The sequence below is a fragment of the Scophthalmus maximus genome, chromosome 11 (genome assembly GCF_022379125.1).
Source record: "Scophthalmus maximus strain ysfricsl-2021 chromosome 11, ASM2237912v1, whole genome shotgun sequence".
Lineage (NCBI taxonomy): Eukaryota > Metazoa > Chordata > Actinopteri > Pleuronectiformes > Scophthalmidae > Scophthalmus > Scophthalmus maximus.
The window spans coordinates 541958-556692 of record NC_061525.1 but is presented as its reverse complement, the minus strand read 5'-3'; the positions used below and the strand labels follow the sequence as shown (position 1 = coordinate 556692).

At 41.2% G+C, this 14735-nt stretch overlaps 2 protein-coding genes across 2 annotated transcripts; one reads left to right on the top strand and one right to left on the bottom strand.

Annotated features, from left to right (window-relative positions):
- The first annotated feature begins 3024 nt into the window (after nt 1-3024).
- Nucleotides 3025-8618, top strand: LOC118299275 (intraflagellar transport protein 20 homolog). The gene is made up of 5 exons (XM_035622862.2): nt 3025-3156; nt 6048-6185; nt 6286-6371; nt 6568-6671; nt 7577-8618. Exons 2-5 carry the CDS (start codon nt 6059-6061, stop codon nt 7656-7658), a joined length of 399 nt encoding a protein of 132 aa, XP_035478755.1. The 5' UTR covers nt 3025-3156; nt 6048-6058; the 3' UTR covers nt 7659-8618.
- Nucleotides 8619-9252: 634 nt separating this feature from the next.
- Nucleotides 9253-13080, bottom strand: lyrm9 (LYR motif containing 9). Its single transcript, XM_035622863.2, has 4 exons — nt 12848-13080; nt 11705-11850; nt 10032-10124; nt 9253-9950 (listed from the first exon to the last, which is right to left on the bottom strand). Exons 2-4 carry the CDS (start codon nt 11828-11830, stop codon nt 9933-9935), a joined length of 237 nt encoding a protein of 78 aa, XP_035478756.1. The 5' UTR covers nt 11831-11850; nt 12848-13080; the 3' UTR covers nt 9253-9932.
- Between the last annotated feature and the right edge of the window lie 1655 nt (nt 13081-14735).

Here is a 14735-nt window from a genome sequence, read left to right as displayed (position 1 = left end):
AAATGCATGAAAAGTGTGTAAATTTGTACATTTTGAACAATCCATCCATTAATTTCAATGGAGCAAAAAATGCATAAAACATGTTCCAGAAAGTATGACAGTTATGAAAAAGTTGTATACAAGCCGGAATGGAGCTGGACGTTTTTAAGTTTGAATGAAGTTTCTTGGTTGAAGAATGTGGAAGTAGAAAAGGGCTGAAAAAAAACTGGCTCACATTTTTTTGTAGACTAACATGTTGTTAATGTTTCCAGCATTTACAGCCATAAAACACCTATGCAGAAGCCTGATTCTTAAACCGCAGCCTTAACCTTTAGTGACCCTTTAAGTAACACCATTTCCCATGACCACAGTGTACTGGCCCAATGCTGCAGTAAGCCGGGACAACATCATGTATCACTAAGCAGAGTTGGAGACTATATTGTTAAAAGGGGGGGGGGGGGGGGGGGGGGTTCAAGGAGGTGCTGGGGGTCAGACTGGATGTAATGCTGGGGCAGGCAACTGTCCCCAGTCGTATCCTGTTGGAGGCAGATGACCACCCTGCAGACGGATGTTTGAAGGTCCCCCACCGTGGTAAAAACTACTGATGAGGCCACCAAACTTCTCACTGCTACAGGTCACTTCTGTCAAAACAGAACCCTGAGATGGAGCCAAAATGTGCTATAGATCTACACAGGAATTGAAAATGTTGGTTACGGCTCTTTTACTGGTAAAGAACGACACCTAGTGGCTGAAAGCATGTATCATACAGAGTGGAAACCCCTACTTTTATCTTTTCCCAGTGAATGGAATGTAACTAGACAGGAAACTACAGGGGTAGGGAGGGGCTCATAGGAATAGAAGGACAAATTATGATTACATCTTGAACCAAACTTTTCTTATAACTTATAACTAAAATAAGCATCTGCCAGGCATATGATGGGGCCAGCCATCTGGTGTCCAGAGAAAAATACAAGATGTGTACCCCAATGCCCACTACATCCACTGCTACAAACATTAGCTCAACCTTATAATGCAACAGGCCACCTCTCACATATCCAAGGTGAGAATTTTTTTTTTCCGACCTTGAATTGCCAGCTTTTTTACCAGATCACCCAAATGGATGAAGTGGTTGACCATAGACTGCCAAAATCCAGCAACGTCAGATGGAACTTTCATAGCCGTGCCATCAATTCTGTTTTTGAGTACAGACAGGATCTCATTCGCTGTTTTGAGAGCGTGAGACACTCAGGGGACTTTGCCCGAATTTCTTTCTGGAATTTTAAGATAAGATAGGATAAGATATTACTTTGTTTGTCCCACAATGGGGAAATTTGGTTGTGACAGCAGCACAGTGGACAGAATATAGGATATAGGAATTTACAGGAATTTTTAAAAAGACAGTGTGTATTTATCAAAACATCATGCAACATGTGGACTTCCTCTTCGCCAAGCTCCAGAAGAAGAACATAGATGTGGTCCATATCAAAGGGAGCATCCAACAGTCTATACAGAAGACCACATGGTAACTGCATTCCTGTTAGTAGTATGATCAGTATTTGCTTTCTCTTTCATTATTACCTGTCTCTCTCTGTTTAGAATACATTTTCTTTGTCTTTTGCAGAAATTCTCTCCCTTCCAAGGGTGAGCAAAGCAGTGGCTCTCGGCAAACAGAGGCACTGGACACTCAGTCCAGAAGAACATGAAAGGATTGGAGCAGCGATGAGTTTATGCTATTGAAATCAGTCAAAATACCATTTTACAATAATTGTTGTGCTGCAGAGATGTCCTGCCTACAAATCATATTCTACAGACTTCAAGAAAACATTTTTGGTTTTGTAAAAATCCTCACAAAAATCCTCATTTAATATTTTCATTGACAATGAGAACAATGATGTAAAAGTGATCATACCCTCTAATATCTCAAATCTTAACTCAAATCTCAGGCTCTAAGGCTAATACCTTACATTTACATACGTTTTTTTTTAATTCTCTCTATATGTCTGTGACACCATTCTGGGACACTCTAGGGAGTGCTTCTCCTTCACCTTGTCTGTGCCATCTTGTTGCAGGGGGACAGGTTTACGGAGTACAAAGATACATTTCCTGAAGATGCACTGGGCAGCACCTTGAAAGTGTATCCAATGCTCAGTGGAAGCAAGCTGAAGACAGAGCTTAGTCTCATCTACAGCAAGTCTTTTCAGAAACTGTCACTCTCCTGAAAGTTGTCATTAACACACCCAGGTGCTTTATCGACCTTGAAAAGAATAAAAACTTTTCTCAGAAACACCATGACCCAGGAGAGGCTGAATGAATTGGCCATGCTGTCCATGGAAGAGAGACTTGTTACTGAGATGACTGACTTTAATCAGAGAGTCATTGAGAAATTTGCTGGCCAGATGGAAAGGAGAGCAAAGTTAATGTTCAAGTAGATATAGACATAGTTTAAAAAAAAAACTATAGATAGAGTGACTATCTTGTGGTGTTGTAGTGCTGGTTGTTTTGCTGAGCTTTGAAGTGCTGCTTTCTGTTTGTAAGCTGTGTAGATTCCAGTTGGGGCATTGTGGGCTAAAGCACTCTTTATTCGTTGTAGGAAAACATGTTTCTGGCTTGTGTGAATGTGAGTCCTGAGACAGTAAAGCATGTTATTCTGGAATGTAGGAAATATAGGGCAGAAAGACATGGATTATATGTGAGACTGTCAGGACTTGGAGTTGAGGCCTTTTCTATTTTATAGATAGATAGATAGATAGATAGATAGATAGTTACTTTATTCATCCCAAGCTGGGAAATTCCGGTATGTTTCACACAGCAAACTTTAAAAAATATATATATATATATATACAATATATACACAAACAGATGTAAAAATATACAAATTGAAAACAAACTATAGAGAATATCTTTGATTATCTTTGTTTGGACACAGTGAGAACCAATTCTTCAGTTCCTGCACAACACAGGACTGTAAAATATAGGTCAAGCTTTGACCTGTGGAGGGCAGTAATGTGCTTAGCAGCGTCTAAACTGCCGGAATACCAAAAGAAGAAGAAGAAGAAGAAGAAGAAGAAGAAGAAGAAGAAGAAGAAGAAGAAGAAGAAGAAGAAGAAGAAGAAGAGTGTTTGTTGCCGTGCCACATAGTCACACAACACAGAGGATTAGCTGATAGCAGAATAACCGGTAAGACGAACACTCTTCTCTAGTAGATGTAGTGGGATATGGTTTCATTGAACCGTTTCTTTGACGAAGATAGTCGGTCCTTCAAGTGCCCAGTTCGCTTCTGCGAGCAGGCTAGCGACATATAACTAATGAGCTGAGTAAATGTAACTGTTTTAGCAAGAAGCTGAAGCTGTCATTAACATGGTATGGTAACATATTTAGTAGGCAAACAGACTAATAATGTGCGGCCCACTATATGACACTGTATGAAGCCCCTGGACGACCCCCAGCGTTATAGCTGTCGGGTTGTATCCGAGCTCACATCGTACTGAGAGCAACAGAGTGCTGCCATATGTCAACAGACGTGTACGGAAGAGTACTGTGGCCAAGCATAAGAAAAGCAATGAGTAGAGGAAGAATATTTTTTAAACTTTGCATCATGAGAAACGACGCTGAAGTTAGCATCCGATTTGCAGTTAAGGGGAGTTTAACTTACAATGCTGAGCGACTTGTCGTGCGTATTTAACTAGGTCCAGGTTAAAAAAAAACACTATAACCAGACTTGTCAAATCTGGACTAGATCGTCACAGGATTTGTGAAACATTTATTCTATTTGTGAAAACACAAAAGGGGGGGATTCCATTGCTTTTTCCACCTCAAGACCACATTAGACCAGGTCTCTCTCAAAAAAAAACATATAACCAGACTTGTCAAATCTGGACTGGATTATCATAGGGAATGCAAAGATTCTTTAAAACATAGTTTCAGATTCTTGAAACTTTTATTATATTTGTGAAAATGCTAAAAAGGATAACTTCATAGTTTTTTTCCACCTCAGGACCACATTAGACCAGGTCCAGATAGAAAAACAGTCTGGTTATATGTTTTAGCAAATCTAGGTATAGTGTTTTTCTATCTGGACCTGGTCTAAAGTGGTCTTGAGGTGAAAAAAAACACCAAAATCCCAATATTTTTGTTTTTTCACAAAGAGAATAAATGTTTCACAAATCTGAAACTATGTTTTAAAGAATCTTTGGCTTCCCTCGGACAATCTAGTCCAGATTTGACAAGTCTAGGTAAAGTGATTTTTCTATCTGGACCTGGTACAATACGGACGACTTGTAGCCTGGCATAGTCAGACTAATACTCAAATGCTTATTAGTCTGTACCTCTTGGTTCATTTTTGATTTCCAAGAGGCGTTACCAACTGACGCTGAGCAAAAGGCCTCCGGCCGCAATTGGATAGCAATAAATCCTTTGTGATCTGTTGAAAGACGTGAAAATGTCAACAAACTCCAGCAGAGAGGAGATGATGATGATGATGATGATGATGATGATGATGATGATTCCACAATGAATGATGAGTGTTGCTGTTTTTGTGGGAGAAATTTGAAAGCTATCTATTGTTGAGATTAACTACTGTAATGCTGGACCACACAGTTACGGCAACTTAGCGGGGCATAACAGAGGTTATACACAGTATCTATATCACAGAAATACCAGCGAAATGCATCACAACACACAATACTCACACTCTTCCAGACGCATTCCCCGTAATAAAGAGAGTTAGGGCCTCCCCATAACATGTATGAATATACCCGTAAAATGTAAACAAAGGTCAGGACCCGAAGCAGGACACAGGCGGCCAAAAAGGTGCCTGAGTAAATAATGACAACGTCACTCAAAATAAAGGGGAATTTACAAATATATCGGGTACTCTTAGTCAAATGCTCGTTCATTAGCGGTAGCCTTGGTTGTTTACAAAAGTCACTGCTGTCCGTGTCGTGGTATAAACCCCGCCCGTTATCAGTTGTGATTGGACCAGCAAGTGTGGGACCCAGGCTAACTTGTAAGTTAAGATAATTTCATATTGGTAAACATCCATCCATCCATCGTCTACCACTTTATCCATTTAAGGGTCGCTGGAGCCAATCCCAGCTAACATTGGGCGAGAGGCGGGGTACACCCTGGACAGGTTGCCAGCCTATCGCAGGGCCACATACAGTGACAAAAAAACATTCACTCTCACATCTACGGTCAATTTAGAGTCTCCAATTAACCTAACCCCGTTCTGCATGTCTTTGGACTGTGGGAGGAAGCCGGAGAACCCACGCATACACGAGGATGCAAACTCCACACAGAAAGGCCCTGGTTGGTTTGAACCCAGAACCTTCTTGCTGTGAGGCGAAAGTGCTAACCACTACACCACCGTGTAGCCACCATTGGTAAAAATAAGCGCCGCTATTATTGGTCAGGCTCTATATTATACAACTAACGTGAGAGCCTCTACAAAATGCCATGTGTCAACGAACTGGTGAAATTGTTCATCACAATCAGTTTAATTCACAAGGAAATTCTTTCTCTTTTAGCCCCGAACAGTGTGATAATCAGTGTTAGGTCTTTGAAGAGATTGTGCTGATAACTGCATCTGTTCTACAGCAGAAACTACAGCACTTGTCAAATATCAGACCCTGCTGGCAGCTCACATAGCTGTCAGTCACTCCTCTAACTGGATTTGATGGACCAGAGGAGTTGATTTTATTCATGACATTTCTACTTCATTCACTAAATGTTAAAGGAAAAGAAAAATCTTCCTCACTGATTTTGTTTCTCAGGCCTGGCCCAAGACTCTCTGTAGACATGTCCATGTCAACATGCAGCCAGTTGTCAGGAGATACACACAGTGTGATAGCAGTATAGTCAGCCGCTTGTTGGGTTGGGTTATGTTATCAAGCTGTGCTGTTGATACTGTTGATTATGGTGTGAAGTGATCTTACTGAACCTGTTGAATGTATCTTGTAAAACAAGTACATCCACTGCAAAGTCTATAAGTCAAAACTATATTTCATTTAACTATATGTACTATATGTACTTGACTCTGATGTTCATTTCTTTTGTCTTCTTTGTGACAGGGCCTGTGACCATGGCTAAAGACCCGCTAGCAGAGGCAGGCTTCTATTTCGATGATCTCAACAAGCTCAGGGTTCTCGAGCCTGATGTCAGCCAGAAGACGTCGGAGCTTAAGGAGGAGTGTAAAGACTTTGTGGACAGTAAGCACTGAAGATGTTGGCAGGGCCGTTAAGTTATGACTGTTTGTCTCATCCAATACCAACTGGAGATACAGCTGTATACATTTTTGATCTGTTACAGAAATTGGACAGTTTCAGAAAATAGTTGGAGGTCTCATTGAACTGGTTGATGAGCTGGAAAAAGAGGTGGAGACAGAAAAGATGAAGGTGAGCTGAGCATTAAAAATTGCTTTTCATTGGTTATTGGAGAAGTTGTTGTCCTTACGTGCCAAAACTTTGAAGCACCTACAATGGACGAACTCTTGTTCAATTCACCTCAGATGCTCTTATCTATACTGTACAGTATATGCCTTTTGTTTGCTCACTATAGCAAGAGTATTCATCCTGTGTTCTTCTTCTCAAGGCGATAGGAGCCAGAAACCTGTTGAAGTCGGTGGCAAAACAGAGGGAGGCTCAGCAGCAGCAGCTTCAGGCTCTCATTGCAGAGAAGAAGATGCAACTTGAGAGGTAATCTGCATTTGTCAACTCCATTAACAGCTCAAACTGTGCTGGTCCGTACCAGATAAGTCATGAGTTGCAGTCCATTCAAAGGGGCAGTAAGCGATTTTACTCCAATACACTTTTTCCGCTAGTTGTTGGTACAACAAAAAATCAGGTTTTTCGGCTCAGCCCTGGCTCTGTAAATTGAAATCTCCCATAAAAATGGTGCACACCTCACAACACTGTGTGTACAGTTTGTAAACATCACTCCCTGAGACCTTAAGAGACGCGGGAGCGACAGACACTAAGACTCAGGGGTTTTGGCCTCGTGGTTAGCACGTCAGTCTCCTATACCCGAGGCTGGGGGGTTCGAGCCCCGACCAGTGCAGTCGAAACATCAACAACAAACCATCTTTCTCTAAAATCGCTTACTGCCCCATGTAAGTCAAGGGATGGGATATTATCTCACCAACTCTGTTTCTGATGTAGACCTGGTGTTTGATACATTTTCCCAGTTCCCATTCCAGATGAGAGTCTCTCTCTGACCCTGTTCAGACCAAGCGCACTGACACGTGAAAAAATACATTCATTATGAAACTGCTGTGGGGTCAGAGGCTGTCAGTTGAGTAGGTGGTCCTCCCAATGTTGTCTGAGAGATCTCAAATGTGACCTCAGTATGTGTGGCTAACCAGGCTGTGTCATGGAGCCACTCATCAGTCATGTACCATTGGCCAATTTACACAACAGTCTGTGGTGTGTACAATCTATATATCTAACAGTAAATCAATGAGAACTGAGATAAGTCACTACATCTTCTGTCTTCCATGTCAAACTGCAGTGGACCACTTCTTTATGTAGTTTCAGTGATGACTCTTCTGTGTTTTGCTTTCATTTGGTCACGGTTAGTTGTCTGTTGTGTTTCCTCCTCTCAGATATCGTGTCGAGTATGAAGCGTTGTCCAAGGTGGAGTCGGAGCAGAACGAGTTCATCGACCAGTTTATTCTGCAGAAGTGAGGAACTTAGACAGCAGAAGATGTGTGTTTCCAGAGTGCCTGTCCTTTTTTCTCCGGGTGATACCCATCTCGGAGCCCCCGCCCCTTTTCTTCTGAAGAAACCACAAAGCTCCACCCCTAGCTGAAAAGTCACTTTGTGTCCAAAGAGGCCGAATGGGCAAATATTGCACGAGTTTTGGAGAGTGTGGAACTTTCCCAATTGTTTTGGTGCATCTATTGGAAAACACAATTAGAGCCGTTCAACATACATAGTGAATCCTTCAAATACAGAGGTCCATCGCGCCAATGCTCCAGCCGCCCCGTGACAGCAAGTTACAAAAAATGGGAGGTCTGAACCAAGCGAAACGACACCATTCGCCACGGGAAGTGACGTCGCCGTGTGCACGGACCGATGCAACGAGCATATATCCGGCTTAATGCAACACTCGGCTGCTCACTGTAACTCCCCCCCTGCAGCTGTGAGGATTTACAGTGTTTTGAGCTTGAATGCACCTGCAACATGATGCGAAGGTTCACACCAAATATCTGTCTCAGACCAACATGACAGATGCAGCCATTTATATAAAGGAATATTAGTTATGATATTTATACTGAAGAATTACTTTGAATATCTAGTTTTCTTACCTTTTCTATCAATCTAAATACTGCATGTGCATGCATCTGTAAATACATTTTTGTTTGTAATGATAAAAAAAATAAATGGCCTCATTTGATCGTCTGTGTTGCTCTGGTTAAACCAGTTTGTGGGCACAAAACATGGCGAGTACAGCTTCTTTGTCAGACAGTTTTCTCTCTCTGCCCATGTGTATGATTGTCTTTCATTCACTACATGACTTGTGGATATACTTGAATAAATATTGTCGATTGTCAAAAGTTTTTTGCAGTAAATCTGTCTGACAGGAGCAAATTGTTACATTGTGCTACAATGTATAATTTCAATAAAAATGACTTGATATCCATATATTTTGAAGCTTTTCTGTTTTTTTCCATGTGCTAAGCTACAAGAAAATGTATTGTGTGTTTTTGCAAAGTGGAGAGAGCAGTTATTAACATGTCTAGTTCCATTTGGAAGTTTTTTTTAAACATAATTTCATTAAAATGCTTAAGATTGTAAGAAAGTGGCTGCAGCCCGACCTGTCAGATAACATGTTTGTCACTCCAAGACTATTATCAACAACATATAAACACTATAATAATGATGATGAAGGTTCAATTTAAGAAGAAGCTAAACTGTCGGTTTGAAGTCTTTGGAAAGGTTTTTTACAATGGTTCATGGGATGAGTTCCTTTGCCCTTTTTTCCATTTTTTTTGCTCCGAATTAAACTTTTATGGTAACGATTCATCTTGTAGGTTATTGGCTTGGTTCCAGACTTAAAACTCTTAAATAAGGATTTTATGAAACATCAATGGAGTAAATGAATGGGAAATTCACTTCTTGCACTGGAGCTTTTCAAAAAGTGGGAGGTCACTGTTGTGCTCTATTCTTCCAACAGTTGGTGGAATGGGAAAATGCAATTGACTTGTTTGGAATGTAGTTTCCCTTTAAGATCATATATTAATTGTTATGGCTCGTGCGGCTTTTTGTGTCAAAAATCTCAGAGACAAAGAGCAACTTTTATTTGTATTTTTGCTGGTTCCACAGTTGAACTTTACAGAACTGTATTCATTCCTTCCCTGGCCTGGTGGTACCGCTGCGTCTTATGAAACAAGATCTGTAAAAGGTCTCAGCTCAGGGCTCCTGAGAGAGCTGTACTAACCATTTTCTAACAGATAAAGTAAGTGTCCATGTCTCCGCGGGCTTTTGTTATCCATCTGAGCTGATTACAGCTCTGATGATTTGCACCAGTTTGTATTTACTGCTTCCATGTATTGTAGTCACCTCGAAATTTATGGTTCGTCACTGTGAAAACATCTGATATCATCTATACTGAAGCTCACATGCTGTAAATAAGAAAACAGGTATATTTATCGAGAAATAACTTATTTAAAAAAGATACAGCATATAGTCAACATATTTCAGGACAGTATTTACACTTTTTAATATCTTCTTGACTTTAGCATTTGAAGGTCAGAGGTTAGATCCTTGGGCAAGACACTGAACCCCAAATGTGTGAACGTGTGAATATGACACAGTGTAATGCACATTGAGTGGTCAGTTGTATAAATGCAGTCATATTAACATTAATACAGCCACTGACTAGTGACACCTAGAAAGAGTACGTCCACAGTCAGATGCAGCACTGCAGTGGACACCCTTGCTTCTTATGAGCCTCACTCACTTCTTCTTGGTATACTGTAAAGTAAAAAAGAATCACACATTGCATTGTATTTATTAATTTGTGTAATAACAATATTTTAATTACTTTCTGCTTACTTTATCAAGAATCCATTCAGCATCTGTTACTGCTCTTTGGATTATCATTTGTATCCTCTCTGGGTCATCTTCATCCGCATGACTGTTGTAACCCTAGAAATGAAAGTGAAGCATTAGGTGTTTCATAAAGGAGCCTCAGAAAATCCCGGTTCATGGTGACAAGCCTGGCTTAAATGAACCAGAATTAGTTTGTTTCATGAAGCGAACTCCGAGCAAATGTAATCAGACTCATTCACATCTGGTTAAGATGACTGAGAGAAAACCTGAGACACCAAGTACTCATATCAAAGCCATTCACAACGAGAAGGGCACTCAGTAGAGTGCATAGCGGAATTTCCCAGCTTGGCATCAATAAAGTACCTATCTTATTCCTTTGCCGAGGCCAAACTGCCCCCTTAAATAAAACATCAATAAACCCTGGTTCACTGCAAAACTCAGGCAGCTATGTCGGGCCAAGGAGGAGGCCGACAGGAGAGGGGACAGGATCCTGTACAACCAGGCCAGAAACACACTGACAAAGGAGATCAGCGTGGCAAAGCAGAGCTACACTGACAAGTTGAAGGCCAGGTTTTTATGGCATCAGATTACTATCTTTAAGTAAGTTTCTATGTTTATTATACTCTTTCTGTTTATTTATAGGTCACACAGAGATACTTCATTTATTCAAGTTAAATTTGACACAAGATATTCCTTGGCCCACCTTGTTGTGTTGGGGGAAAAATGCTGACAATGAGTATCACAGTGCAGGTCACTGATCTGACAATAAATACATGAATATTTTCTAAAATACTAATGCAATCCTTGTGTTTTGTGTTTACTGGTGTTATATAATAATATTTTGAGGAAGCTTAACCATAAGCCCATATACAGGTAAGTGTGTTTGCAGTAAAATAAGAGTCCCAATTTGGAGGTTCGAAAATTTGGACAAACTACGGACTAAATAGTACTTTTAAATGGGTATTTTGAATGCATACGACTAGTCAAGCCTTACTCTCTGACTTATTTCGGGTTGAAAAAATAAATCGAGAGTGAGGAAAGTTTGGACATTGAGGGGGAGCAGATCATACTCGACCGAGCGCTCAAGTGAGAGCGAGCAAACCGAGACATCACTGTGCGCCTGAAATCCTGTGCTCAATCACAACTTGTATACGCTCGTTTGCAACAGGTATATTCACCACAACGCCATTTTTTACCCCTCAGTTTCTGTTTATACTCTCAGTTCCTGTGTCTGCCCTCGTTTATACTATGTATGCGCTCTCATATGAAAGGTAGTACTCTGACGCCATAGGTTTTCAGTCAACAGTGGTTAGTGCGTCGGTCTCACATATCCCAGGCTCAGTCAGTGCAGTAAAGTCATCAACAACAACAACAACAAAGAGAGAGACAAGCTTTTTCCAAAATCGCTTCCTGCCCCATTAACCCAAAATTGCCTATGACGGCTGTGCAGTGTATGAATGTGACAGAAAAACAGCACGGTACATGTATTTGTATTGATGAATGTGACTTGTGCTGTAAAAGCGCTTTGAGTGATGGATGAGACTAGAAAAGGTCGATATAAATACATTGCATTTACCATTTATTTGGTACCTTACAATGAAAATAATATGATAACGACAATCTTTGACAGCTACCTGAAAAGAATCTGCTCTTTTGTCAACATAAGATGAACTCACCTGTCTTATGGCATGTTTGTAATGCTGCTGCGTCGCTGTGGTTGGTAACTGCCTGCAACATCTGAGCAGATATCGATAGAGTTGTACCGGTGTCTGGATCAACACAACTCCACCTGAAGGTGGCATTCCTTCCTTCTCGAGGGCAACTGTTGGTGAAAATATATACCATAGTTGTATACATGTTTTTGTCAAAACATTTCAATATTTACCCTAGAGAATATAACTTCAGTCTTTTTGTTTGTGATCACTTCATGAAACTTACAGGTAGAACTCCCAGTATTCAGTTTCAGTTTGTGTGAAGTTACATTTGTCAGACAGCCACAAACATAATTCCAAACGCGACATACAAAGGCAACGTTTAGCTTACACATTAACAACATAAAAACTTTGAAAGTGATAACAGTGAGAGCTCATTTTGAAGTTCCTCTTCTGCCATCTCAAGTCTTAAAAACACACAATAATGTGTTTATTAATATTCAAAGACAACAGTTATGAGTGTGTTTGTAAATATACTGTACCTATACAGTAAAATATGAAATTACACCATTACATCAACTGTAAAGTTTGATCGTTATATATTTATGTCATTATGCTCCTTCCCACATTGTTTTTGTTTTAAACATATTGGCCTCTCTTTTACTTTTTGTTCTCAATATTGTTGGTTTGTTTTTGTACAACTTTCTTACAAATCTCATGCTCCCCTGTTGTGTTTCTGCTGCTTATCTTTGCCCATATTCCCCTTGAGATCATGTATGCGTGTATCTATCTATCAATCAATCAATAACAATCGAGATCCTTCTAAAGATTCCTGCCTGCAATTCAAACAGCTGTCTGGACACAGACATCTGTTGAATGTCAGTTGCAGCGTACACAACACACTGAACGCTCCTTACACCCTGTTACTCGTCAATATGCAAGTGTATGGTTCCTCACGTGGTGTCAGTCATAATCACGTGTCAGTGTTTATGACAATGCACATCTGAGAGACATCTGTTGATTACTGAGTGACGTTAAGCGTGTTCACGTTACACGAGACGTTTGAGAACGTCCCGACCTACTGTAGCTCCTGACAGACAGAGCTACTCCTTCAACATGACTGAAGCGGTCCCCACCGAACCGAACACACGACAAATGTAAACCTACTGTGGCTGTGAACTGCAGGGTCGGACCATAGGGTCGGAGGCTCTCAGCCACGGACAAGAGGCTCTGGCTGCAGGCCGCTGGAGCAATAGTCTGATGACCCTGGATTTCCACTGGATGCGGAACGGCGGCGGAGCGGCGGCGCAGTGTGTCGGTTGCGTGTTCCGCCGTCCGCCAATCCCCACCGCCTCCGCCACAGTGGTGCGCTGCGGTGCGGCCATGACGTCACGAGGACCCACGAGATCTCGCGATATAACAGGGTGTAGTTTCTATAAAGAGAATCACAAACCAACACGTTATTTCCATCATAAATGATTTGGTGATTTTGGACTTGAATAATCAGCATCTCCTCATCCATGGTGTCAACGGGGTGAACTGGTCGCTGAAAACCTCTGACCTGTTGACTTCAGGGCTGTCTCCGCCCATTATGAGATTTTCAAGGTGTAGCGCAGGGAAATATGATCCGTCGTGAGCACGGTGTATTTTATTTTGACAGTTAAAGTATGTTTTATTTTTGTTTCTGTGCTCGACTTCCTGTCCCAAAAATAGAAGCCCTGCGTATCTGCTCCTGAGGGCTGCGGAGCGTCGGAGCTGTGACGGCGGAGCCGTGCGGAGTCAGTGGGAATACACACATTGACTTTAATTGACACCTATCGGCTCCGTCGCCGTTTCGCAGCCGTTCCGCATATTTCCACTGAAATAACTTGTTGGTTTGTGATTCTCTTTATAGAAACTACACCCTGTTATATCGCGCGATCACACGTGAATTCGCGAGATCTCGTGGGTCCTCGTGACGTCATGGCCGCACCGCAGCGCACCACTGTGGCGGAGGCGGTGGGGATTGGCGGACTGCGAAACACGCAACCGACACGCTGCGCCGCCGCCCCGCCGCCGTTCCGCATCCAGTGGAAATATGTGACCTCCACTACTTCTTCTTCTTCTTCTTCTGAGTTTTACGGCAGCCAGCATCCGCAATGTTGCTTTACTGCCACCTTCTGGGATCACTCAACTGTACGCACATCTTCTTCTTCTTTTATTGTTTTATGGCGGTTGGCAAACAACGAAATGGTGCATTACCGCCACCAACTTGTGTTGGAGTGTGGATCAGAATCATAAAAAAACAAACAAATCAAAACAAAACAAAACGAAACAATAAATAAATAAAAAAGTACAATATTATGATATTCTCCCTAACACCTTTATTTCCCTGAGGTACTGTATTAAATGACTATAACACTCATTCTGTGAATCTTGCTGTAAATGTCCACAATATTCAGTTTCATCTTGAGCTTTCTCAGGTTCTGACTGAATAGTGTTCTCTCAGTCCCATTTTTTTGGAAAATGTACTATAATATGTTCTATTGTTTCCTTTTGTGTTTCCTCCCACTTTCTTCTGCACTCCGTAATACCATCTCACTTTAATTTCCTTCTCCCACTGTTTTTGACAAAGGCTTCTCAATTTCTGTTTTATCATGCCCCTGATTTCTGTTGTGCTGATGTAAATTGTGATGTCAATTTGTCTTTTCCTGGTCGCCTGCTTTGCAATTTTGTCTGCAATTTCATTTCCTATTACACCCAATTGTGCTGGAACCCAAATAAAATATACCGTGAGACCCATCATATGGATTTTGTACAGTGTTTGTTGTATTTCTATCAAAATATCATTTCTACTGTCTGTGTGGCTGCTACTAATAATGTGTAATGATGAGCTCGAGTCTGAACAAATTATTGTTTTCAGTGGTCTTATTTCTTCCACCCGTTGTCCTGCTTAAAGAAATGCCAACATCTCCCCAGTGTATATTAATAATCCCTCACTGATTCTTTTCCTGCTTGTGACACTGAACTCTCGTACCGTGACTGCTGTTGCTATTTTGCCATCAGAGCTTTTTGA